This window comes from Sycon ciliatum, chromosome 1 (genome assembly GCF_964019385.1).
Source record: "Sycon ciliatum chromosome 1, ocSycCili1.1, whole genome shotgun sequence".
Classification (NCBI taxonomy): Eukaryota; Metazoa; Porifera; class Calcarea; order Leucosolenida; family Sycettidae; genus Sycon; species Sycon ciliatum.
Genome location: NC_088643.1, coordinates 32,079,743 through 32,105,784, shown reverse-complemented (window position 1 = coordinate 32,105,784; position 26,042 = coordinate 32,079,743). Strand labels below are relative to the sequence as shown.

At 45.7% G+C, this 26,042-nt stretch overlaps 1 protein-coding gene across 1 annotated transcript; it reads right to left on the bottom strand.

Annotated features, from left to right (window-relative positions):
• Positions 1-609: 609 nt before the first annotated feature.
• On the bottom strand, positions 610-25,851 carry LOC135823233 (uncharacterized). Its single transcript, XM_065336084.1, has 20 exons — positions 25,544-25,851; positions 22,148-22,176; positions 21,528-21,597; positions 19,993-20,052; positions 18,850-18,914; positions 18,309-18,389; positions 16,646-16,685; positions 16,131-16,196; positions 15,691-15,741; positions 14,896-15,011; positions 13,278-13,379; positions 12,423-12,499; positions 11,256-11,379; positions 9,119-9,160; positions 8,240-8,306; positions 7,167-7,274; positions 4,612-4,676; positions 3,773-3,853; positions 2,845-2,945; positions 610-1,733 (listed from the first exon to the last, which is right to left on the bottom strand). The coding sequence occupies exons 1-20, from the start codon at positions 25,567-25,569 to the stop codon at positions 1,542-1,544; spliced, it is 1,563 nt and encodes a 520-aa protein (XP_065192156.1). The 5' UTR covers positions 25,570-25,851; the 3' UTR covers positions 610-1,541.
• Positions 25,852-26,042: the final 191 nt, after the last annotated feature.

Genomic DNA, 26,042 nt, shown 5'->3' with positions numbered 1-26,042 from the left:
AATTACGAGAGACGATCATTTCTCCGCATATTTCTGTGAATAGTGGGTAAACGAGTCCAATGACCTAACATTATTTTGACATAATTATTATTGTAAATATTATGATACCGTGTGATGCACATGTACTTCGGAGTAAGGATTTGCAGTATTAGCGCAGAATTTACTGTTTTCAGCCGCAGAATTCTGCATGGAATTTCTGAGTATCCTGCCGTGGAATTCACGGGGAACAGTTTAACAGGAATTATCGATCGATTACCGAGTAATTGGTATAATCGTTTCAGCCCCATTTAGTACACAAAGGCTCTCACACCGTGCAGACTTTGTGCACGTTGGCATATATTTCCCTTTCCCTGGCTGTAAAATCAAGGTGGGCGCTCTTGCGGTACTTTATGGTATTGATCATTTCGCAGAACGAAAAACAGGTTTCCCAATCCTCCAAGCCAACACTTCCTTTTTTGGAAAAGGTTCATGATCACGCTAGGTCCCTGGCCTGAGGGAAAAAGACGGTTTTGATCAGGGAGTAGTACAATACCGGTATTTTACTACTCCCTGGTTTTGATACCCAGTAAGCTTGAACCTGCACCCAGGTTTTGCAGAACGATTACGGAGTGAGTGAATCTACATGACTGTATAATCTGATACTTGTACAAATAGTGGAAGTAGAAGCCATTGTTGCTTGCACATGTTCAAAGGTGGTGGAGGACAAAGAAAGAGAAGAAAATGTGATACAGAAAAGAGCAAACAATTACGAAAAAGAAAAAAGAAAGAAAAAAAGACTAGTTTTCTGTGGACAAGATCCTAACAAATATGCCATAATTATGCGGGCATTAACAGGTCATTATGGGCAAATAAATTGACCTTTGATAAATACCCGTACCCACACTCATCATAGTGACCACACCATCAACAGTATCAAATTAAAATAAATTTGCTTTGACTGAATAAAATACCACTGCACTTTCCTCAAAAAAGGAGTACATGTATTCGACTAGCAAAGGGTTTCCCAGCACGATTTCCCACCCACCCTTCTTTATTGACACAATGTCATGCACCCTCCGTGGACTCCAATCCTTTGGGTCATCCCTTTCAATGAATCCGATCAACAAAAATAATAAGGATAGACATCTGTGATATTCAACCACACGTGATCATTGCGAGCACACAAGCTGGCACCAGACAAAGAGATACTAAAAAAGAGATAGATAAACAAGTGTAGTAAAATAGCATTTGCTTTGGAGTTGCTAAATGAATTGAAAGTGTCAACGTAAATTTTCGGCCAGCGTAGTACAGTTAAAAACATCAAGCACTCTACACGGAGGGGAAGTTGAAACATCGTCATCTGCACAGCAGAAGAACCCAATTTAGAATAATGAAGTTACCTTGTGGAAATCTGGTGGCCCGACAGCATTTGGCTACTTACAATAGTTGCAGTGGTTGATGTATGACGACAATGTGTATTATGAACAGAACTATTATTAAGTGGTTGAATGGCAATAGAAATAAAGCCAGCTTCAAGATCTGCTGGTTAAACTAAACGCCTATCATCGCACATTGCGAATGTTTAGAACGAGAATAGCACTAGTAATAAAATATAATGCAGTCATTGCAAAGATGAAGATATAACCTAGCCCAACATCACAGCCATGGCGATAACCTCCAATGCTCACATCTTGCAAACCATGTAATATCAGGCCTCCGATCGGTGTTGCAATCAACTGAGGCAGAACTAACGCCTGCGGTGCAGAGAAAGCAACACAACATACAAGAATATTCTACATAAACCAAATTCTTAGACTATCTGGCAAAGCCAAAAATTGGCTAGCCCTGATTTTAAGACACGCTTCACGGGCGAGAAGGTCTAACATGATTGGAAAATGGCCTAGGTATTTCATTTAAGGACTAAGTATCGTATTTTCTGGAGTATAAGCTGCATCCACATTTTTGCCACAAAAATAGAAAATACAGATATCTACTCTATTTATCATTGTTAATTCGACACAGACTTTCTTAACCCTTTGCGGACCGATGCCGCACATGTGCGTCAAAACGTCATACCCTGATTTCCTGATGCCGCATATGTGCGTCAAGTAAAAGCGCATACTTGTACAGTGCATATACATCACTGTTCAAATTGTCGTAACTCCATTGTTCTTTATCCGATCGCCGCGAATGATGGCTCATTGGAAAGGTGAGAGAATGAGCTTTCCAGTGGTATGTCGTTTGATATAGCGCGGTGCGGAATCACTGAGTATCGAAGAACGAAACGCGGATACGCTTGAAATTGTTTTGAAAATTTGTACGCAGAGCGCTTCAAAGTGCGTCGGAGTGCCTCAAACGGGGACTTTCCCAGTGACTCCTCGCTGTACAGCGCATGCAAAGTAGAGACCAAATGCATCGCTTGAGCTTCATGAATCTGCAGGACTTTGAATCATCGTTCTACGTTGAGTAAAAATTGAGAAACGATAAAAGTTGTGGAGGTGGGTACAGAATCTCGCTCAGGCGCAACAGGGCAGCTCTCAACAGGCTTGAAGGCGATTCTGTTGCTCCTGCTGGGTGTCTAATGGCGATATTCAGAGAGAGGACATCTGTAGCTTTCCAATGAGACCAAAAATAAATAATTACGAAACTGGTGAGTGAAATTAGATAATTTTCAAAAGCATATTGGGACTATTGCGTATGGCAGGGCGGCCGGTGGCAGGAATCAGGGGATCTAGCACCAGGGCGCAAAAGCCTAAGGTTAAAGTGAATTGCTGGTGTTGAGTGCAGCTTATACTCTGCAAAATACGTTATGCCACACATTGCCTTTGGCTTCGCTAGTGATTGGAGACCAGGTACTTGACTTACCTGGTGCCACACAGCCAGGTCTTTAGCCTTGTCGGCTTCACTAGGTAACACATCCATCACCATGGCAAAATCTACTGAAATGAACGAACCCAATCCAATACCTGCATGGACAACACCATCACAAGACCAGCAAGCAAGTAAAGAGTTGCACTACCATCTGCTATGCCCCCAACCCAACTAAACCACACAAACCACTATACTTTGCTCTCTTGGTTTTTGGTCCTTTGAGGTGTTGATGTGGTTGTTGTGTACAACACGAAGTGACAAACTTGAGACCCCCGCGCCACAAAAAACTAAGGCGCGCCACAAAGTTTCGTTTGGCTGTTCAATGAAAGGACGTATGGAAGCAGGGATAAAAACTATCGTGGCTGCCGGCAAAACTCCTAGTATGTAAGAAACGGGGGTGTGACTTTGGTAATTCCAAGGAGAATGTACGCACAGCCATTCCACAACGAAGACGAAACTACAAGCTCAAAAACACTCCGATTTTCAAACAAACGACGCAGGAAAGAAGACGTGGACGCAGTGTTCCCGTCTGGTCTTCAAAACATCTAATTTTACTTCGATAGTGGCTGGTTCAGGGCAAATTCTGGCCCAATTCGACAGCGTCGCACCGCTCATATTCGCCCAAAACACGAGGAAATGTACGGTAGATCCAAATGCGTATGCATTTTGCGTATGGGGACGACTGGCCAGAGTTCATGCACTGCAAACACCCGTGCAAGGCTCAAGCTTTCCAAAAAGCGCAAGATTGCCAATTTCGCCCAAGGGAAACTAAGCTTATCAACAAAATGGGTCGCGGCGTCTCGCGGGGACTGAAAATTTGTCCACTTTGTCAGTCGGATAAGGGTTATGTGAATCAGTGGAACATACATACCCAATAAAGTATAATCTTATGCAAGTCACATACATGTCACATACAACTTACCGAAGATAATGGCCATGGTGACAGCCAGCCAGAAGGTGTTCGTTATGGTCAACACTGATGCACTAAGTGCCATCACAACGGCTACATACACATGCCACCATACACACACAGATATGCAGACAGACACATACACAGACATAGAGATACACAGACGCACCGACACACACATACACACCGACACACACACACAGCGACATCACGACGGCTACAACGCAATGCCTTATTTAGGATACAACTTCTGTGATGTACATGTACTGCAATAGCAGAAATTTTCGGTGGTGTTTTATTTGCGGTAACTTCGGTGTCGACAATTTTTACCTAAAAAAACGCACCGAAATTTTCGGTACTACATGTACACTTACCTGGAAAACGGGTTTACTGAAAATGCCAATTTCGGAGAAAACGGAAAAAATACTCCACCGAAAATTTCTGTTTTTCCAGTAACCTGCGACGTGACCTGGCTGGAGGGTTACATGGATGCAGTATCGTAAAGTATCGCGCGACAAGATGGTGGGGCGCTCTTGCGGTACTTTACGGTATACGTGATTTCCAGTCTTGGACCACTCTGGTAGGCTACAGTGGTCGTGGCCAAATCTCCTGCTCATTGCTCCTGCATGCCACAGAATACAACTTAGAATACAACTTCAGGGAATCCCTTCAGTGGATCTTGAGGTCCAGCTTGAATTGCTTTTACGGGACGTCACCTGGCTGCCTTCGTATAACCAAGGAAAGATATCGCCGGGAGCCATGTGAAGCGATCTGGAATATGCACGAGGGGATTTTGACTAGTATAAGCAAAAGTTGTCTTCTCCCACTGAACACCATGTCTTCCTACTCACCAGCTACAATCACAATAATCTTGCGCCGTTTCAGGTAGTCGGAGAGGATTCCTCCAAGCACAGAGCTACATGAAACAACAACAGCAACAGCAGCAGCAGCAGCAGCAACAGCAGCAGCAACAGCAGCAGCAGCAGCAAGATAATACAAGTACTGTAAAACGGGTAACGTTTGCGACAATACATGACAATACATATTTGCGTTTTACAAATCAATACATGACAATACATATTTGCGTTTCACAAATTGAGACTGGTTTGCGCTGTTTAATGTTTGCAATTGAATACAATGTGGAATACATACAGTCATATTGAATACATACTTCTTTGAACTTTACATGGCGCGAGTTTGCGTTGTTCAAAGTTTGCGATCCGGGGCCTCTCGCAAACATTTTTACGTGGCAATAGTTACCCGTTTTACAGTACTAGTAACAAAGAACAGCAGTAGCAACACAGTTACTCTGTTGGATGGGCACATTACACAAATAGAAATCGGAGCAGGGCAAGTGTCACTATGCCCACCTCCAGTCGACATGGTCCACACAATTCTGACCTTTTAGGTTCCTTAGAACCTTCCATATTATATGATCGTTCTAGCTCAATTTTTTCCCCTGTCATAGTCCTGTTTATCATGTTCAGCATAAGCTAAGTTGTGAATCATGCTTGCATGGTTGACTCCAACGCGTACATGCAAGTAATAATAATAATAATAATAATAATAATAATAATATGACGACTACACCATAGCTCAGTGGTTAGAGCATCGCTGGCTACAAGCGAGGGTCCCTGGTTCAAGTCCTGGTGGTGACAGTCAATTTTTTCTTCAGACTTTTCCCGTTTGTCTCTTTCCCTCAAAACCAGTTAATATTTTATGACTTGGGGCTCCCCGCGTGCTAGTTTGTACGTGAAGTGTGTGGGTACAGTGAGGGCTGCGTCCCACCCGCCTGTGTGGATTCACAGGAAGTGTGAGTTACGAAGTCTGAAGAAAACGTTGAATGGTCTCTGCTTGGATGACGACTACACCATAGCTCAGTGGTTAGAGCATCGCTGGCTACAAGCGAGGGTCCCTGGTTCGAGTCCTGGTGGTGACAGTCAATTTTTTCTTCAGACTTTTCCCGTTAGTCTCTTTCCCTCAAAACCAGATAATAATAATAATAATAATAATTTGAAACTCGGATGTTGAGCCATAAATAAATGTGGAAGAGAAAAAAACATATGGATACGAGTTAAGAGTAACTCTCCAAGTTGGAAGGCTGTCGGTTAGCGCTACGGAGATGTGTTGAAGCTAGGTGTCAGGACGTCGAATGTTTCAGTACTCTGTCAGTTTTGTGCCTAGTTATTGCACTTCTTTTTTTTTTTAGTTATTGCACTTTCTGACTGTATATAGTACCATGTCACAGTGATGGAGAGTTACTCTTAACTCGTATCCATATGTTTTTTTTTCTCTTCCACAATAATAATAATAATAATAATTTGTAAAGGTTTGGGAGAACTTCAAATTCAAAGGATCAGTCGGGGAAGTGAACTGCCTGAAAAGAGAAAAACGCCAGATCCACCAGGACTCGAACCTGGGACCCTGCTTGTCATGAGCAATGCTCTAACCACTGAGCTATGGGACCAGGCTGAACCTAGAAGGCGCTGACAAGTTTTTCACTCCAAAGGCAGCTCACAACACGCGCCACACATACTGATGGCACTTGGGTCTTTTTCCCTCCCCCAGGGGACCAACCACGGTCAGTTTCTGGAAACTACCAGAGGTGAAAGAAAGTGATTAAATTTGTAAAGGTTTGGGAGAACTTCAAATTCAAAGGATCAGTCGGGGAAGTGAACTGCCTGGGGGAGGGAAAAAGACCCAAGTGCCATCAGTATGTGTGGCGCGTGTTGTGAGCTGCCTTTGGAGTGAAAAACTTGTCAGCGCCTTCTAGGTTTAGCCTGGTCCCATAGCTCAGTGGTTAGAGCATTGCTCATGACAAGCAGGGTCCCAGGTTCGAGTCCTGGTGGGTCTGGCGTTTTTTTCTCTTTTCAGGCAGTTCACTTCCCCGACTGATCCTTTGAATAATAATAATAATAATAATAATAATAGAACCTTCCAAGTTCGAAGGCTGTTGGCGTGCGCATTTGAGACGCAATGGAGCTAAAGGTCAGGTGGTTGAATGTCAGTACAACAACAGTCATTATTGTGCTGCTAACTGTGGCACCCTATGACTCATCAATATCACGCAGTTATAATTGCCAGTGAATTTTGTGCAAAAATTACTCGGTTTCCCAAAGCTACAGTGCATGTCTTCATAATTTAAATTATTTAATACCTAAAAATCTGCATTTAATAGTGAAAGAGTAGCTCTGAAACATGTCAGTGTTGAAGTCGACTAAACCTCAGAACACGAACCATACCCCTGGCAAATGCATCCTCACCGGAAACTGATTCAAACTTCAAAAAGGCGGAGGGGGGAGGGATTCAGTACTACTTTCCCCTAACGAGTAATCCATAGCGTAACTAATCATCGTTTCAGCCCTACTTACAAGTGACAGCAGTAGCACACAGCACACATTCTTACCAGATAGCAGCAACAAGTAGCAGCGGTAGCAGAGCAATAGACACTGCTTGCAGGGCCGTGATGCAGCCAGGCAGGTGCACAATATCATCAAACCAATACTCGAGAAATCTAAACAAGACAGGGGAAAAGAAAGTGCCCGACAAAGATAACACCAACAATGACATTGGCAGCGGTGGACACCACCAGCACAATATAACTATAAACACCAGCAGCACCAGCTGCACCATCACCAGCAGCACTGCCATCACCACCACCAGCACCACCAGCAGTACCAGCAGTACCACCAGCAGTACCAGCACCAGCAGCACTGCCATCACCACCAGCAGCACCAGCAGCAGTACCAGCAGCGCCATCACCACCAGCAGCACCAGCAGTACCAGCAGCGCCATCACCAGCACCAGCAGTACCAGCAGCGCCATCACCACCACCAGGAGCAGCACTGGCAGTACCAGCAGCACCACCAGAACCAGCAGTACCAGCAGCACCACCACCGGCACCAGCAGCACCACCACCAGTACCGGCAGCAGCATCGCCACTCACACAGACTGGTACATCACTGCAAACAGCAAACAATCCAATAGGACTACACAGATGCAAAACACACACCATACCCACCCACAAATCAGTAGGCCAAGCAAGAATAAGAAAACTGCTGCGCCAGCCATGTGCCGCATCATCTCCAATATTGGCCCAGTCCCCAATGGTGACCCAGGGCAAGGTTTGTTTGAAATAATAGTATTTAAAATACCTTTACTAAGAGCACAGTCCCTACCAGTAACATGCCACAATTGCAGTATGCAACAGTACACTGGCTGCATGAAAAATGGCAGTGCAGGATGCCAAGTGCATGTATAGGAGGAAGCATGTCGACCTACTAACGTTACACTGTACTTCCGTCTTGGAGCCTAAACATCAGTTTCGACCGTGTCCCTTTGAGTTTAGATTTAAAAAATTCTCAATACGTTTCGTTTTATGCCATAAGGTACTGGAATAAGCTTGCTATCAAAATATGCAAGTAGACTCTCAGCAGCAGCAGCAGTAGCAGTAGCAGTAGCATCAAACCAGACTCTTACCCCATAGTAGTGGCTATGCCCATCTGCATCAAGAATCGTGTCACAAATACCCAGCGGAAGTCATGCTCTGCAAGTAGAAAAAGCAGAGCAGCAGAACGGGGAAAAAGCACAAGGCAGCAACCAAAGTGAGTAATCACAGAAAAAGGTAACACTCAAAGAGAAGTGAAACCCACCAGCTACAGGCAGAGACCTGCTATTACGCTGATGTTGCAATGTTCAAGGCACTCACACTGTACAGATGAGAGAGCCAGTACAACTAGCACTGTCAGTAAGTTGTAACACAAGCAGCAGCAGCAGGATCAATGAGTCGTGTTAAATGAAATCTAGTATCAATAATTGGTTGTCGCTGGCCTCCAAACACGCTATGCCTTGCGGCCTGTTCACCGAGGAAAAGAGGGTCACTTATTCATGACTCATGAGGCAGCATTTCATTAGTGGCTGTGTTCGATTATGCACTTGAATCGATTCATGAATCCATTCGCATGCATTCAAGTCGTTCGATTTTCACGTCATGAGCCCTGGAATCGATTCGGAATCCATTCACCCTATTCACATGGGGTGATGTGAATAGCGCGAACCGATTCGTGAATCGATTCGGGGGCATAATCGAACGCACTCAGTGGGTGGCGCTTGGAAGTCTTCAAACCTGGATAGTGTGGATTTGCCAGCAGGCAGTTCTAGCAATTCCCTGGATAGAGCGGATTTACCAGCAGGTAGTTCTAACAAGTCCCTGGATAGCGTGGATGTGCCAGCAGGCAGTTCTAACAAGTCGATGAATTCTACCTGCACACTAGACGCTCAATTCTCCGAAAAATGCTTTACTTCACATAAATTAGCCAGGTATGTTTACCATACAACTGCCCAGATTGTCACACTTACCAAACAATGGCTTTATGTAGCCGAGAAATATGTCCTTGATATCTAAATCATGCACAGATACAGAGATGCATGCGCACGCACACACACGCGGAAGACAAATGTGAGAAAGGTACACGCTAGCACCAGCATAAGTTGCTTCTATAGCAGTTAGTCATGTATATGTCAGAAGAGAGTGGCGTGCATCAGCAATTTAGATGGGTTTTCCAATATGCATGTAGATAACTTCCGATGTGTCCGGCATCAATGGCTACATACCATACACGCTCTGGTTGTAACTGAAATTACTTGAAGTATTCAACAGGCACACACACACACACACACACACACACACACAAACACATACACACACACACACACAAACACATACACACAAACACACGCACACAGATACACACACACACAAACACACGCACACAGATACACACACACACGGATACACACACACACATACACACAGACACAGACAGACACACACACATACATACACACACATACACACACGCACACACGGGTACATACACACACACACACACACACACGCACACACACACACACATCAGGGATGAATTTATCCTGTATCGCATCGCAGTTTGCGATGCAAAATCGATCTACTGCTACCCAACAGTCACCGTGACTCGCAGAAAATTGCGATACATACAGACTATCCATGCCTGGCTTGCGCTATCAAGTAACATCATACTGTGCAGTGTATGTGGTGCCGGTACTCTGAATCTGCGTGCATATGTATGCTTCAATCGTTTTTTTGCAAATGAACTTTCAGGCATCACTCTCAAGAAGGCCAATATGGTAAACACCCAACCTTCAGAGGAAAATGCTAATCAAAACCAAAGACTGCTACACAATTGTGATTTCGTATAGCAGAAACTGCTATGCAAAAATATGACAGTAAACTCATCCCTGCACATTAACTACAACACACAGCAGCTTGCAGTACGGGGAGTGCTGGCCAGCGGAGGGAGAGGCTACGGAGATTCAGGGTCGGCCGGGTAGACACTGCCGGAGCAGAATCCACGAGAGACTTGTCAACTGCCGGAGCAGGATCTTGGCGGAGCCAAGAGAGTCTGAGACTTGTCGACTGCCGGACAGGATCTTGGCGGAGCCAAAAGAGTCTAGAAACGTCCGAGGGACGACGACCGAGGGCCCTGAGTAGCCGGAAATGAGCGTGGCGAACACCCCATTATTCACTTTGTCAAAGTAAATGAGTGATGAGAAATGGGAGGTGGGAGGGTGAAACACAACGAGCAGACAAGAATGATCCACACACAGTACGGATCGAAATTTATAGCGAGGCGAGCTCTAGGAAGTCACGTCGAGCAAACGTGGAGCAAACGTCGCATGACGCCTACGTTGAGCGCCACATATAAATGCCATGGTGAATGCCACGTCGCATGTCACCCACACGTTGAATGTCACGTTCAATAACACGTAGAGTGTAACGTCACCTAGAGTACCATGAGTGCATGCACAATGTTGTTTGGCCGACACGGTCACATTGACGTGCAGTGCACACGACCGTAGTCAGTAGCAAAGCATGAGCATACAGCAACAGCACTAGCACTATCAAACATAGCAGCGTAGCTTGAGCGGTAGCACGGAAGCTGCGTGCACCCATTAATCTGCTTGATCACCATAATGCTACACACACACACACACACACACACACACACACACACACACACACACACACACACACACACACACACACACACACACACACACACACACACACACACACACACACACACACACACACACACACACACACACACACACACACACACACACACACACACACACACACACACACACACACACACACACACACACACACACACACACACACACACACACACACACACACACACACACACACACACACACACACACACACACACACACACACACACACACACACACACACACACACACACACACACACACACACACACACACACACACACACACACACACACACACACACACACACACACACACACACACACACACACACACACACACACACACACACACACACACACACACACACACACACACACACACACACACAACAGGGTGGTGGTGGTGGCACAGGGCAGAGCAATCATGATAAACATACCAAACACCGGAGTGCCTTTCCTCTTGCATGGCACATCCAGTTCGTCCACACTGAACACCGTTGTCATCACAGCCGTAAAGAAGACAAACGCCACCACACCGTATGTGCCAGCAACATGAAGTTTCTGCACAAGCACACAATCAAGCAGCAGCAGCACAGTAAGTTAGCCACTGCAGACAGAGACAGCACTTATGCACCAAGTCATCATGCACATCCACACCAGCATACATACTAGCAGAGTGGTGTCAAGCAGCGCAAGCCTATTTCCCTCTCTTACACATCGACCAGCACCGACCAGCACACACACAATCCATCACAGATTGGTGTAGTCGCTTCCATAGTGTAATCTCCACTGTATCATGATTCCAGCAAGTAGAAACAACGTACAGTTCTTGACGTGTGCTGCTGCTCAGATCAAACTCTAGCCACTACCCATGTACCCAGCACACGTTGACCATATCACTGCAGCAAACCCCTTTACGATAAGTACATGTAGCTATAGTTGAATTTGTACTACGGACAAAAATATTCTGGTTTTAAAGAAGGAAAGAAGAGGATGGATATACTAGTAGGTGGAAACAATGCTACTAGGATGACAGTGGGGGGGAGGTAGCAGCTTTATGCAGGCAGTCAAACAAAGCAACACAAAAGACATATGTTATGTGTTTGTACTGGGCTTTCTTAGCACTTGAAAAATCCCGACAAGATCATCCTGTATTCCATCAGGAGTACATGAAACCCAGAGTGTGCAGTAGAGTACACGAAACCCAGAGTGTGCACTGTGCAGCTTTTAACTTTTCTGCATGCGTGCCCGTCACGGCGAAATTCCGGGACTACATCATATTTGGCGCAGATCTGAGGCGGGAAGTGGCGTAGTGCGTACAACTGAGCTGCAGTTGTGCAGAAAGAGACCTGCTTGAATCCTGTCCGTATGCATTACATCACTAAAATGATGTAATCCTGGAATTTCACCGTGACAGCAACCGACCAGAGCTACCCACTCTGGGTTTCATGTACTCTTGACTCCACGCACACTCCATGCACACTCCATGCACACTCCATGCACACTCCATGCACACTCCATGCACACTCCATGCACAATTGCGTAACCCCTTACAACATTACTGTGAACAAGAGTATAAGAAGCGATATAAGAATGTGTGTTACCTCGGCAACCACACCCAGAGCTGCACCACCAAGATTGCCAATTAACATCATCAATCCCATGACACCAGAGCTGAAACCTGCACACTCAAAGCACACAGTATGCAATACACACACACACACACACACACACACACACACACACACACACACACACACACACACACACACACACACACACACACACACACACACACACATGGACACAGACACACACATGGACACAGACACACACATGGACACAGACACACACAGACACACACAGACACACAGACACACACACACACACACACACACACACACACACACACACACACACACACACACACACAACAAAGCACTATCAACTGGCACGTAACATAAATCCAGATACATGTACTGGGTAAACAGGTGCATCGACAGCAGTACAAGACAAACTGCTAAACTGCCTCACTTGAAGAACAAGCTGACAATTCTTATAGCGCGTTTGAAAAAACATAGACTTGTCTCCATGAACGTTCTGTACAGATTTCTAATGCACTCCCAAACCTGGATTAGAATGTACACACTGACCAAACTTCAATAGAACACTCACAGTGCAGCACAGGTATGTGCTCTTGACAATACAGTCACTGCCTAAACCCATGAATCTCTTGGTTTATCATCTCAAAGCCTCCAGTCTTTCAGGATCATAATTCATAAGCCATAGACCATGCAGTCAAACTGTAACAACACATTCGGAAACTTACTGACGGAACGCTAACATTGACCAGACAACCACAGGTACAATAACTACAATTGTAGCTCATCGCACAGCATAGCACAGCACAGCACAGCACACACACACACACACAGAGCACGAGAGCAGTGTGTCCTCACCTCGCACAGAGTAGTGGGTGACGTCAGCAATCAATCCATTGTACGTGGTGGCCACCATAGTGTAACCAAACAACAAGACTAAGTAGGACAAGATGAACGTACCTGTACGGTGCCAGGTGCATCACAGTCAGCAAACACAGCAACAGTGTGTCAAATAATCGTACACGACTGAATTCATCATTATGCCACAGTCATACGGGCATATGGGGGGCCTGTGCAGTCATATGGGCTATCTGTCACATTGACAACGATTTTAATCGTTGTCAATGTTAAAACATGCAATGCCCTTCTTGCCCTGACAGGTAAAAACTATTACTTGTAGTTATAGCAATCATGGACTGTGGTAGAAACAATTACAGTCGAGAGATGGTGTGACAGTACGCCAGTAGAATTGTGCAGCAGCTCTGGGTGAAATAACAAATTAAAGTTTCGCGGACTACCCAGTCAGATTGAGTTGTCCACATCTGTAGGAATATCAAGCACAAAGTGGTCAAAGACCGACAATTCCATTCGCTGCATCCATGATTCCCTCGTTGCAGGATTAGAACCTGGCACCCTCTGTTTCTCAGCCACGGCCTATAACTTGTATACATGCATATACCGTACTGTCTTGTGAAAGCCTGTCTAATAGAGAGGTTGCGCATAACAACGTTTTGTGGCGTTCAACGGATCAGGCAACAATGAAAAAGGCTACGGAAACTGGTTGATAGGGAGCTTGCGCAAAAGTGGGAACGTCAATTTGATGGGAGTACGGGAAATACTGAACTAGGTATCGACATCTAGGCATGCACGCGCTCAGTATACGGCAGCACACAGGTGTGACCGTGTCGTACATTACTATGTGGCTGTACAGCGATTGCAACAGAAGTCATTTTCGTTGTTGAGCTCTTTTGATGTTGAAAGTTGACGAACGTCCGTACGTCTTCGGCTGCTCCAGACCGTAACGGTAAAATCTTACAAATGTCCTTGTACGTAGCCTCTCTGCTATAGAAGCCTATTTCGAACACAAGCCAGATTTTCAAGATGAACTGCCGGCACTGGTTTTAGTGTTGACATACATGTACATCACTTAGGTTTAGACGTACCTGGTGCGAATACAAGCCTGATAGGAAAAGAAGCCTTGACGTGGGCTTCTTCGGGAAAAAGCAAGGCTTTCTATGGGATATTACAGAATGATGTGAGATGAACTGGCAGCAGGACAGCAGTGGCACCACTCCACAATGCAGGACAGCAGTGGCACCACTCCACAATGCAGGATAGCAGTGGCACTACTCCACAATGCAGGACAGCAGTGGCACTACTCCACAATGCAGGACAGCAGTGGCACCACTCCACAATGCAGGATAGCAGTGGCACCACTCCACAATGCAGGACAGCAGTGGCACCACTCCACAATGCAGGACAGCAGTGGCACTACTCCACAATGCAGGACAGCAGTGGCACCACTCCACAATGCAGGACAGCAGTGGCACCACTCCACAATGTTTCAGTACATGCCAGGTCTTGCCGCAATGTATGGGGTATAAATACTCAGGCAAGACCAGAAATGTATTGAAGCATCCAATAGCACAAGTTGATGGCAGTAAATATCAAGAAGACAGGTTACACGACGACGTACCTAGTCTACTCGTGTAATCATGAGTCGGCCCCACATCCAGAGTCTTGTTCATGTAACAATTTGGCTTCAGATTGTTCTGTTCTTCGCAGGTCAAGTTTTTTACGCCACGGGCTTTACTGTGAATGCAAAAAGACATCAAAGAAAACACACACACACACGCACATGCAGCACGCACGCACACACATGGCAATTGCTGTTAACAGAGATATGAAGATGCACATCCCATGTACCAGGCGGCAGAGTGTGCGCGTGCGTACGTGCGTGTGTGTGTTCTGTGAAGCACGTCTCAGCGTGGTACAAGTGGTGCTCAGCAGAACGGAACAATCGTAAGAAAGCGAATGTCGCCAAGACAGTAAATGCGATGTGTCGACCTGTCCAACTTGGACTGGGAGATCTCCCTACTGGCAGCCCAACTTGGACTGGGACATCTCCCTACTGGCAGCCCAACTTGGACTGGGACATCTCCCTACTGGCAGCCCAACTTGGACTGGGACATCTCCCTACTGGCAGCCCAACTTGGACTGGGACATCTCCCTACTGGCAGCCCAACTTGGACTGGGACATCTCCCTACCACAGATGAATAGAAGTTGGCAGGTCTGCGGGCATCTCTTGAATGAACAATGAGTACATCAATCAAAAGAGAATCACTTCATTTCCGATGTTTTATCATAGTCTGGGATTTTTTGCTCGTGGTGCACATGCTATTGTACGTGTTGGTGTACGTGTTGGTGTACGTGTTGGTGTACGTGTTGGTGTGTAAGAGCAGGATTATACAGGTACTAAGGTTCACTTACTTGGTTTGAGCAAATCCAGGTGCACTCAACGTTACTCCAATGAGGCATACACTATACAAATGACCACACACATACATTGCATACACACACGCGCACACGCGCACACACACACACACATACACACACACACACATACACACACACACATACACACACACACACACACACACCGGAACAAGAACAGCAGCAACAACAGCAGCACCACGAACAAAGTCAGTGACAGAATTCTGCATAAAGGAAAATTGTGTTGCATGATAAAAAGCTCTTGCAGACAAGCAGTACAACACAGATATGCACACTGGCCCACACACATACACCATACTAGGGCGATTACAATACTGTTTGTGTGTGTGTGTGTGTGTGTGCGCGCGCGGGATATTCCGAAAGAGGGCTCTAATCCCACAAGCATGGTAAGCACGAACAGACAGCTGCATACTCACCAAGTGATGACTGCACCAGCAACCATGAACGGTTTCCGTCGACCATACTTCGATTGAAGACGATCACTGCAAACATTAACATAAGGTAAGTACAATGGTCATCTTCAGGAAATCAAACAATGGTCATCTTCAGGAAATCAAACAATGGTCATCTTCAGGAAATCAAACAATGGTCATCTTCAGGAAATCAAACAATGGTCATCTTCAGGAAATCAAACAATGGTCATCTTCAGGAAATCAAACTCCGGCCCACAAATACCTACTGAGACACGTCTAGTCTGATGATGAGCCACACCCGGAATAGAGTGAAATGAGAAGAGACCGTGTGGGAGATTGAGATAGTATTAAAAACGAGTACAGTATAATATTAACATACAGACGTAACAAGACCACCCATAGAACAAGACCACCCATAGAACAATACAAAAGTGCACACTTTCAAAGTTAGGAACAAAGCACCAGAAAAGTGCTTCTGCATATGGAATCTGATCAAACCTAAGAAGATGAGCTCTCACCTAAAGTAGCCAATCAAGGGTGCTGTAAGCAGAGTCACCACTGCAAAACAAAAGAAGAAGAAAATGGAGGCACATTGCACTCTGCAGTGTCAATGGGACAATTTTAATTTAAAACTCGGAAGACATGGTGTTCTCCATTGCACATCGCACACTGTACAGTGTGCAGTGTACAGTGTACACTCAGTGACTGTACACTGCACAGTGTACAGTGAAGAGGGGACGGCTCGATACCGGGACGCTTTGACAGCCAAATTTGTATAGACCCAAACCGATCATCAGCGTTGATTTTTCACTCGAAATATGTTTGTGGAAGGAAACTGGCATGTTGAAGTTTGCTCTGGGGCCAGAGTCAATCGAACTGAGCCACTCCTTTGTGTTGACCCATTGCCTCCAAGTTGCCCAATTTTTCGCTTCAAAAAAGTTCAAATCAGAGGTGGCTCCAAACCGGACACGTTTCAGAGTGCACGTCAAATTCACTCTGGGTCTGAAATTAGGTAATTGCTATCGCTCCACGACGGCCAGTACAGAGTAACAATAACCCTTGTGTGTGCTTCCATTAGTTTTGATTGGTATGCGGTGCCTTATTGGCGAGAGGCGTGTTTACCTGCGACAAGAAGTTGATTTTTCGAAAGTCGTAAAACTCAAGTCGCAGTGCGAAGCAACACGTCAAAAACTCACCTGCTTGATATGGCGCTTCTGGTCATCGCAGAGCCATGAAATTTTGGCTCGGAGGATAACACATCGTAGTCTCACTGTGACATATGTTTTCTAATCGAAATACCAAGAGAGAAAGTGAATATTGAGTCCGTTCCGGTTTGCAACCTGTGTCCTATTTGAAACCGTCCCCTCTACACTGTACACTGCACAGTGCACATCGCACACTGCACACTGTACACTGTACACTGAACACTGCACACTGCACATCGCACATCGCACACTGCACATCGCCAAGAGTACATAACCCCAAGAGTGTGCAACTGCCTGCACAACCTCTATGCTGTGCTGCGACGGCAGAACTTCACATCACGTGACATGGTTCAAAAGGTTATGCTGGCAAACAGTGCAAAGTGACCACAAGAGAGTTGTACCCAAAGCTGGGCTGCGTACAACCCAGTATCTATCATGCACTAGAGTGCACGGGTTCATCACGTGATGTGAAGTTCTGCCGTCGCAGACCCCATAGCTGGAGTTGCACACTCTTGGGGTTATGTACTCTTGACATCGCACACTGCACACTGCACAGTGTACACTACATGTTGCATAATGATGTACACCAGGACGTTGCAGCGTACAGGGAGACCACATAGGCGACTGTAAAAGTTACACTACACAATGTGCGTTTTGCTTCCGGGCTGCCCGTTCCAGTCGGGGGGGCTGCCCGTTCCAGTCAGCTTTGGAGCAGGGTGACTTATGCACGTTGTCCAAGGAGGTTGAATATGCTTTCTTTGCAGCAAAAAGTTCGCTATAATAATATTATTGTCACTGTGCTAGTGCTGCAATTGCCTGGTATTTCTTGCCAGTATGATGCCAGCAGAGACAACACAACAAAGTGCACACAGCAGAGTGCACACTGCATATCACAACAGAGCAGTGTCAAAGCTGAAACTCTATATCCAAAAGAAGGAAACACAAGCAAACTGCAAATTTGAATAAAACAACTTACGTGAGCCTGCTGCTGCTACAATGGACAGGGTTTTGGCTTTACGTTTACTGCCGACAAGATACTGTACTTGTGAGGGAACAACTGTCATAACAGCAGCAGCAGCAGCAGCAGCAGCAGCAGCAGCAAGTACACGCCCACACACAAACATGCCCATGCCCACGCACACACACGCGCACACACACACACGCACACACACACACACACACACACACACACACACACACACACACACACTCACAGATACACACACACACACACTCACAGATACACACACACACACACACACACACACACACACACACACACACACAGCAAGCATGCAGGAAACAATCAGTTTCAGTGGGATCATGAGATAGTGCATTACACCAGTCAACATTTAGGATTATCCCGTCAATACAAGCAATAGCATATCACTAGTACAGGATATACATGTTCACTAGTACAGGATATACATGTACTGGTGAATACAGAAAGTACATGATCACTGGAACAGAGAAAACACAACACTGTGATCACTGCAAGCCAGAACACTGGCACTCACCTGCTACAGCTAGCACTAGAAATGACATCATCATTCCGGACCATGCAACGTTCAACAAGACAAGTCTGGCAAGAGAGACAAGAAGAAACAAGCAAGCAGGAAAACCAGTGGTACTTGTAGTGCATAGTGTGTAACATATGGACATCCTGTACCTGCACACATACACCATCCTGCACACATACAACACCATCATGCACACATACAACACCATCATGCAGAGCTTGAATTACTACTACCAAGAGCACATAACCTCAAGTGTGTGCAACTCCTCATCTCCGAGGTACGGGTGCCCTGTGCAGCGCGCTGCATGCCTGCATTACCTAGTGAAATGACAATGCAGGTGCTTGGATTTGACTTTTCCTGCAGTTTAGCCTCAAGGATGTCACGTGCAATATGGTAAGTTCAAAGGCAATGCCTGTGCGCGACACATCACATACAAAAGCATCCGAATTCTCCGAGGAAAGCGGTTTCGGAAGCAGGAAACCGTAGCAGATCAATAATAGGGAGGTTTCGCTCTACGTAATTACGTATGAAAATCCGTATGTCGTACACGCCAGGGAGCGAGGGCAACTTTCATACGTAAATCTCTCTACGGATTTCTGTAGGAAAGCTCTTTCCTATGTTGGGTCATCCGTAGGACTTTTTGAAATATTTTTTGGCATTTTCCGCATTTGTCCATGACGACGTTCAAGCCGCGCGAAACACAAGGTACACACACACCGTACACCACGTGCAAAATAAAACGGAAAACGCGGTTTCAGTTCATGGTGCATGCGGTAGGCGCATGCAGCCAACGCGTCTCCAAAGCAACAAGGCATGTTTAGCAGTCGTGGAGAAATCGCGTAGAGCGAAACCCAACAGCTCTGATTTTTACGTATGAAAATTTCGTGCAGTTCCTGCGTTATTTTCATACGTAATTCCGTAGAGCGAAACCTCCCTATTGATGCAATAGCCCGCAGTTCGTGGCTACGTAATGCAGGCCGCACGCCGCACTAGACCCCTTATGTAGAGTTGCATACTCTTAGGGTTACGTACTCTTGCTAGTACATAAAGCAGTGAAGCCACACACACACACACGCACACACACACGCACGCACACACACACACGCACGCAGAACAAACATTACTTCATTGTACACATACCTTCCTTTGGATAAGATAGGAACTTCACATATACGAGCAGGCTCGTCGTCATCCGTTTTCCTATAAAACAATATCCAAGTACCAACACATTGAACAGAAGCACAGAGAGATAACCAATACACACTAACTTACTACTTCACTCTCATTTCAAAAAGAACTTCTACAGCAGAGTTTCAACCTTGGAGATAGATCCTACTAGCAAGAGAACATACTGAAGAGAGTGCATTGCCTACCATAAGCTGCAATGAGCTCGCCAACGGCCGAGTGATTGTATACTAGCTGCATTGTCATTGTTTTGGCAGAAGCATGATCAAGGGCATAAGCCTTTCCAGTTTCCACTCTTTGTCATGTAGGAACGGTAGTAGTTGATCCCGTGCAGGACACATAGATCTACTACTTTCATCTCGCTTCAGTTATTCTGCTTTGATAGCCACCTCAGCCCTAGCTACGGCATACAAGTTCTTTGCATGTCCGATCTCTGGCTACGCATGATAGCATCAGTTAAGCCAAATGGCCACGATAGACTGTCATAAAATATTCCGGTACAGACTCGCCCAGTGACACTCTTGGCCATGTACGCTGTACACTCGCTGCTACATGTACCAAGAATTCATAAACCAGAGTGTACAACTCAATCAGTGGCGGGGAAAAAGCGTAATTCATCATCGAGGTACTAGTATGGCGAATGGATGTCACAGATCACATGCAGTGCAATAGCATCATCACAGATCTTATGCCGTGCAATAGCATCATCACAGACCGTATGGCGTGCAATAGCACCATCACAGATCGCACCTTCCATGACATCAAGAAATGACGTAAATGACAAATTCCGTTGACCAGAGCCCATATGCAGAGCTGCGCACTCTAGCTTTCTGCCTACTACTGAGAGTAAGGAACGTTTCAGCGTTGACAACAGACGATGGGTTTCTGTCACGACTCCACTCCAGCATTACACAACTTCACATGATGTACCCGGCTCTAGGCATGTATTCAATATGAGAGGTCCACCTCATGCAATGCCGCTTTCTGTGCAGTCAACTGGATTACAGCATTGGATTTCTTGACTGGCTGGCTGGATATACTACAGAGTAGTAGCAGGGTTCTAGCCAAAGGGGGTAGGGGGAACTGGATTACAGCATCGGATTTCTTGACTGGCTGGCTGGATATACTACAGAGTAGTAGCAGGGTTCTAGCCAAAGGGGGGGGGGGGGGGGGGGGGGGAGGGCGCAGCCCCCCCCCCCCCTCTTATTTTCCGATTTTTGTGTTTTCCATGCAATTCAACGAAAATGCAGTCGAAAGTCACTATTAGATGGTTCATAAAGGCACATTTGTCTGGGGCAAAGTCGGGGATTCACCCCATACGTTGCATTTAGTGTGGCAAGACAATATTGGAAAGTGGAAAAATGGGGTATGTGGTAACTGTTTCCCATGCCCCCCCCCCCCCCTACTATTTAGACCTGGCTAGAACCGTGAGTAGCATGTGAAAATAAAAGCATGAGAAGAAAGAGTGCTGGGTGGTGTAGAATACTTACGATGGCGAGAAAGCCGGCTCTCCTTCAGATCCACTGTCCGTTCCAACAGCTGCATAGCGCATTTCTATAGCTGGATACAAGATAACACCACCATAACCAAGCCCATTCATGCATACTCAAGAAAACTTGTTGAGTATTGAGACACAGTACCGGTATGTGTTAGACACAGCACTACATGTAGACCTGATGAGTGCACTCTGCAAGAAGACATATTCACTTGACTTCTACTGTTTTTACAACAACGGCCAGGCAACGCAGGGTGGTAAAAGTACCCTCTATAGAGACATCGCATGGAAGAGGTAATTCATTTCCCCGTACCTGTAGTGAAATGCACACAGCTGCAAATCTGAACAGTGCAGTAGCCAGTACTGGCAGTAGTGCAGTAGCCAGCAGTGCAGTAGCCAGTAGTGCAGTAGTGCAGCAGCCAGTAGTGCAGTAGCCAGCAATGCAGTAGCCAGTAGTGCAGTGGCCAGCAGTGCAGTAGCCTACAGTAATGCAGTAGCCAGTAGTGCAGTAGCCTATAGTAGTGCATCATGTTCAAAGGCATGTCTATCATACGAATGTACAGTAATGTACAGTAGTACAGTAGTTCATACAGATGAGAGGAAATAAGCACTTACAATCTACTTTGCTGTAGCCTGCGGCTTGCCTGCACACATAGAACACAAAGCAAACAGCTGAGCAATTCAAACATAATCTTCAGCATTGGGTTCCTCCCAGTTCACAAAGTGCCTATCTGAGGACAAGAACTCAGAAAATGACACATTACCAATGTGATCTAATAGTTTTGAAAATCACATTATACAACATTGCAATCATATTCGGCGTGAACCCATTCCATAAAATAAACCCAATTCTCAAAACATCGCACATACATGGTTGGACTACTTTGAGACGGTCACTAAGGCACATGTAGAAAGGAAGTATGGGCTAAAATCAAATTTCAGAATCTGAGATCATCTGCATGCCGAGTTGAATAGACTTAGGGGCCTATTATATGTGCAACTCCAGTCCGGGCTGGAGCGAGCGGGCCAGCCCGCCAAGAGTGTTTACATGTGCACGGCCGGGCTGGTTGCCAGCCCACAGTGAGTTTATATGCGCTGAGCACACACCAGCCCGTTGTGAGTATGCAACGAACACACCACGACTGTAGTGTGCTGCCCCGGGCTGAAACGCAGGGCTGCAAGCCATACTCATGTTATAAACCTAAAAACTTTTTTCTCGCACAATGTATTCTTCTGCTGATTTCTTTTCGCGCTATGGCACATGCTTGGTGTGTTGTGTCACCTCATTTCTTTTCCTGTTTTTCACATTTTCAGTTGTCCATATCAAAGTATTTTGCAAGTAGTTCCCCTTGGCCTTCCATCGTAAAATACAATCATGCATGTCGACAAATAAACAGTGCCCACGGCACGTCCTTGTTGCTGTGCAAAAAGTAGGGGTGAAACAATTATACCGAATACTCGGAATACTCGCTCGGTTTTTTCAATAATAATCGTACTCGTAATAAATCAGAGTACTCGTTCATACATGGTACATGCAGTTACCACAGAAATCTGCAGTTTCAGAGCAGCAGTCGGCAGATATTGATGTGCAGACTATGTGGTGAACATTTGTTCATGAGTAGAGAGAGCCCAAATGACCCACCAACCAATATACCCGAGAAATATGACTGCCACTCGGTTCAATCAGGGTTGTATCATGCGATTTTAAGGCCCTTGGTGTGCAATTTTTAGGAGATGAAGAATACTCGAATACTCGAATATTTGATCGGAGAAGATCAGATTACTCGAACTCGGGATCTCAGTGCTAACTTTCACCCCTAGCAAAAAGCACCATAGATTTTCAAGACAATGTCGGGAATCCTCTTTATAACTTCCCTCAAAAGGTGAAGTACCTATTTTGTAGTATGAACGCAGTGTCGACAACATAATAATACAACTCTGGCCCGGGCTAGTCTGTTTATTTGTGCTTTTTCTGGCCCGCTTAGCCGGGATCCCGGGTGCCTCGAGGCGGGATCCCGCCTCGCTGGGCCAGCCCGCTTGACATGTAAATGCACAACATGTTTTGTGTGGATTTGTGTACAACCCCGAGATCCCGTTGCAGGCGGGCTGGCCCGCCTGTTGACCAGCCCGGGCTGGAGCTGCACATATAATCACCCCCCTAGTCTAAGAAGCATAAGACTAATCGATCCTCTGATATTCCTTCTAATAAAGTCTGAATGAAAGAATCAAGGAATGAATTCTCGCCGCATTGCAGTGCTGCATTATCACTATTCGCCAGATTTGCTAGACGATAGAACGCCTAGCAAAGCTAGGGTTCAGCACCCTTTCGCAAAATACACACACGCGTACGCGAGCGTGTGTTCGATGTGTGAGCGTACGGGGGGGGGGGGGGGGGGGGGGGGGGGGTAACCAAGTTGTTCGCTTTATAATAGACCACTGGGTGACTGAGTACGCGGCCACGTGATCACATGTGAGTGGCCGAGAGGTGTAGGTCACTTGTCATAAGCTGCTCATGTTGCCCACTCCGCTCTGTGCATTTGCTACACGTACTTGCACAGAGGGTATGCACTGTAGGTCGGCATCACGTGTAATGTGTTTGTACTTTGTAGTGACATGATTCATGGCCTTAGTATCTTGTACATTCACTATACCATCATACAACATACATGTCCTGTACATTCCCTATACCATCATACAACATACATATCCTGTACATTCACTATACCATCATACAACATACATATCCTGTACATTCACTATACCATCATACAACATACATATCCTGTACATTCCCTATACATGTACCACCATACAACATACATATACTGGAGAGACACAGCGGCAGCTCTATGACCAAGCATGGTACAAGTAACATTTTCAGAATGGAGCTTCCGGAGAGTGCTGAATCCAATGGCCATGGTGTGAGTCAGAGAGTGAGTGCTCACTGATGGGACAAAAGCATTCCGCAATCAAATGGCCTCCGGCATCGGTCGTTTTACAGCGGGTGGGGCACTTCTTATGTCATCCTTGGAATACGGCATGTTCTATTACGGCTTCATCGTAACCTCCCCGGGCCAATTGCAATTGACTCAGTGCCCAGAGACTAGTAGTCACTACAGGTTACGCAGTTTTGTTTTGCCTTGTTTCGTTTCCGACCATACTTCCCCCATAACAAACTTCACAAACTGTGTGCAGACTGACCAAACACAAAGCCTGCGTGACAAAGCCCAAAGTCTGTTTCAGTTCAAAACTCGGTACAACAGTAACGTCTTACACTCATCAGCTGCGGGAGCTGAAGCAGTACTATATTGTCAGGGGTGTCGGACACGCTACGGTCACTATGACATTGACTGCACCAAATCTCGTTGTTGGTACCCTTTGTTTAATAATAATGAACCAAGATCATCTTTAGCTACAAATATTGATTCTTCGGAGGAGGGCCCCGGAATGACACGTACAATAAAGGCTGGCCGTATCATCCTGGAGTACTTTGCGGCGACCCTGATTGTGCATTTGAAGCGAACTGAGCGAGTTGCTCAAGAGAGCGCCCGCTACACCTGGGCGTAGAGCCTGGTATAATCTTCTCCATATTCAGAACCAAAATATACATGTATACAGTAGTGTCATGCAGCCAGTTGTTTGAGAAGGCACTCAAACTAAGAGCTGCAAAGGGACATGTTCACCACTCAAAGTCGTGGCTAGAAACCACGATGAAGGTCCAAGACAGGCCTCTCTCTATAAAATTAGATTAGCACAAACTGAAAATGCCTAGTTCATGCTCACATACATTGGAAAGGTGCTACAACACAGAAGACAGTGTTTATGTGCTCCAAACGAACTTATCGACAGGACACAAAGCAATCACAACACTTCCGAAATAATGATAGGTTTCTGCCCCCGACGAAGAATGAAAAGAACAAGACCAATGGACCCAACCAAACCCATTATAAAGGACAATACTAGTAACAAAATGTATAGCAAGCTAAGCTAGTATTATTATTGAATACTTACGGGCTTGATCTAAGAAGAGAAGCCATCCTCCGTGTTCAAAATTCAAAGTCAAAGAGCTGATTGCAAAAATGGTAAGATGGAGATCAACAACCGGCTACATCTCCTCGGACATTTGGAATAAGTATTGGCACAATGTTATCCTCCAGCTTCTATTTTCAAGAAAGAGGAGCTACAAAAGAGTCCTCTGGCCCGAAGTTACTACCCGGGGTACCCGAGTCTGAAATAATTGTGAAAGCTCGTTTCGATCGCGTTTCTCTCTCGTTCTTCTGCACAGACTGAAAACCACTTGAATAAACTCTGAACTGGTGAGTTCGATTTTCTCACATGATTGTACATTAATGCATTGCATTGACCAGGTGACGTCACGTACTAGCTAGCTAGCTGAGATCATGTATCACGTGATGTACATGTGTGTACGTGAAAACATCAACATATTAGATAATTATTATAATTATTATGATTACGTCATGCTAATGCAGAAACCAATGGCAACCTTCTT

Coding starts and splice junctions, on each gene's coding strand:
- LOC135823233 (XM_065336084.1), bottom strand. CDS start 25,569: ATGGCTTCTCTTCTTAGATCAAGCCC. Junction 22,177..25,543: donor TCTCTTCTTAGATCAAGCCC/GTAAGTATTCAA, acceptor CTATGTGTGCAG/GCAAGCCGCAGGCTACAGCA. Junction 7,275..8,239: donor GGCATAGCCACTACTATGGG/GTAAGAGTCTGG, acceptor TGTCTTGTTTAG/ATTTCTCGAGTATTGGTTTG.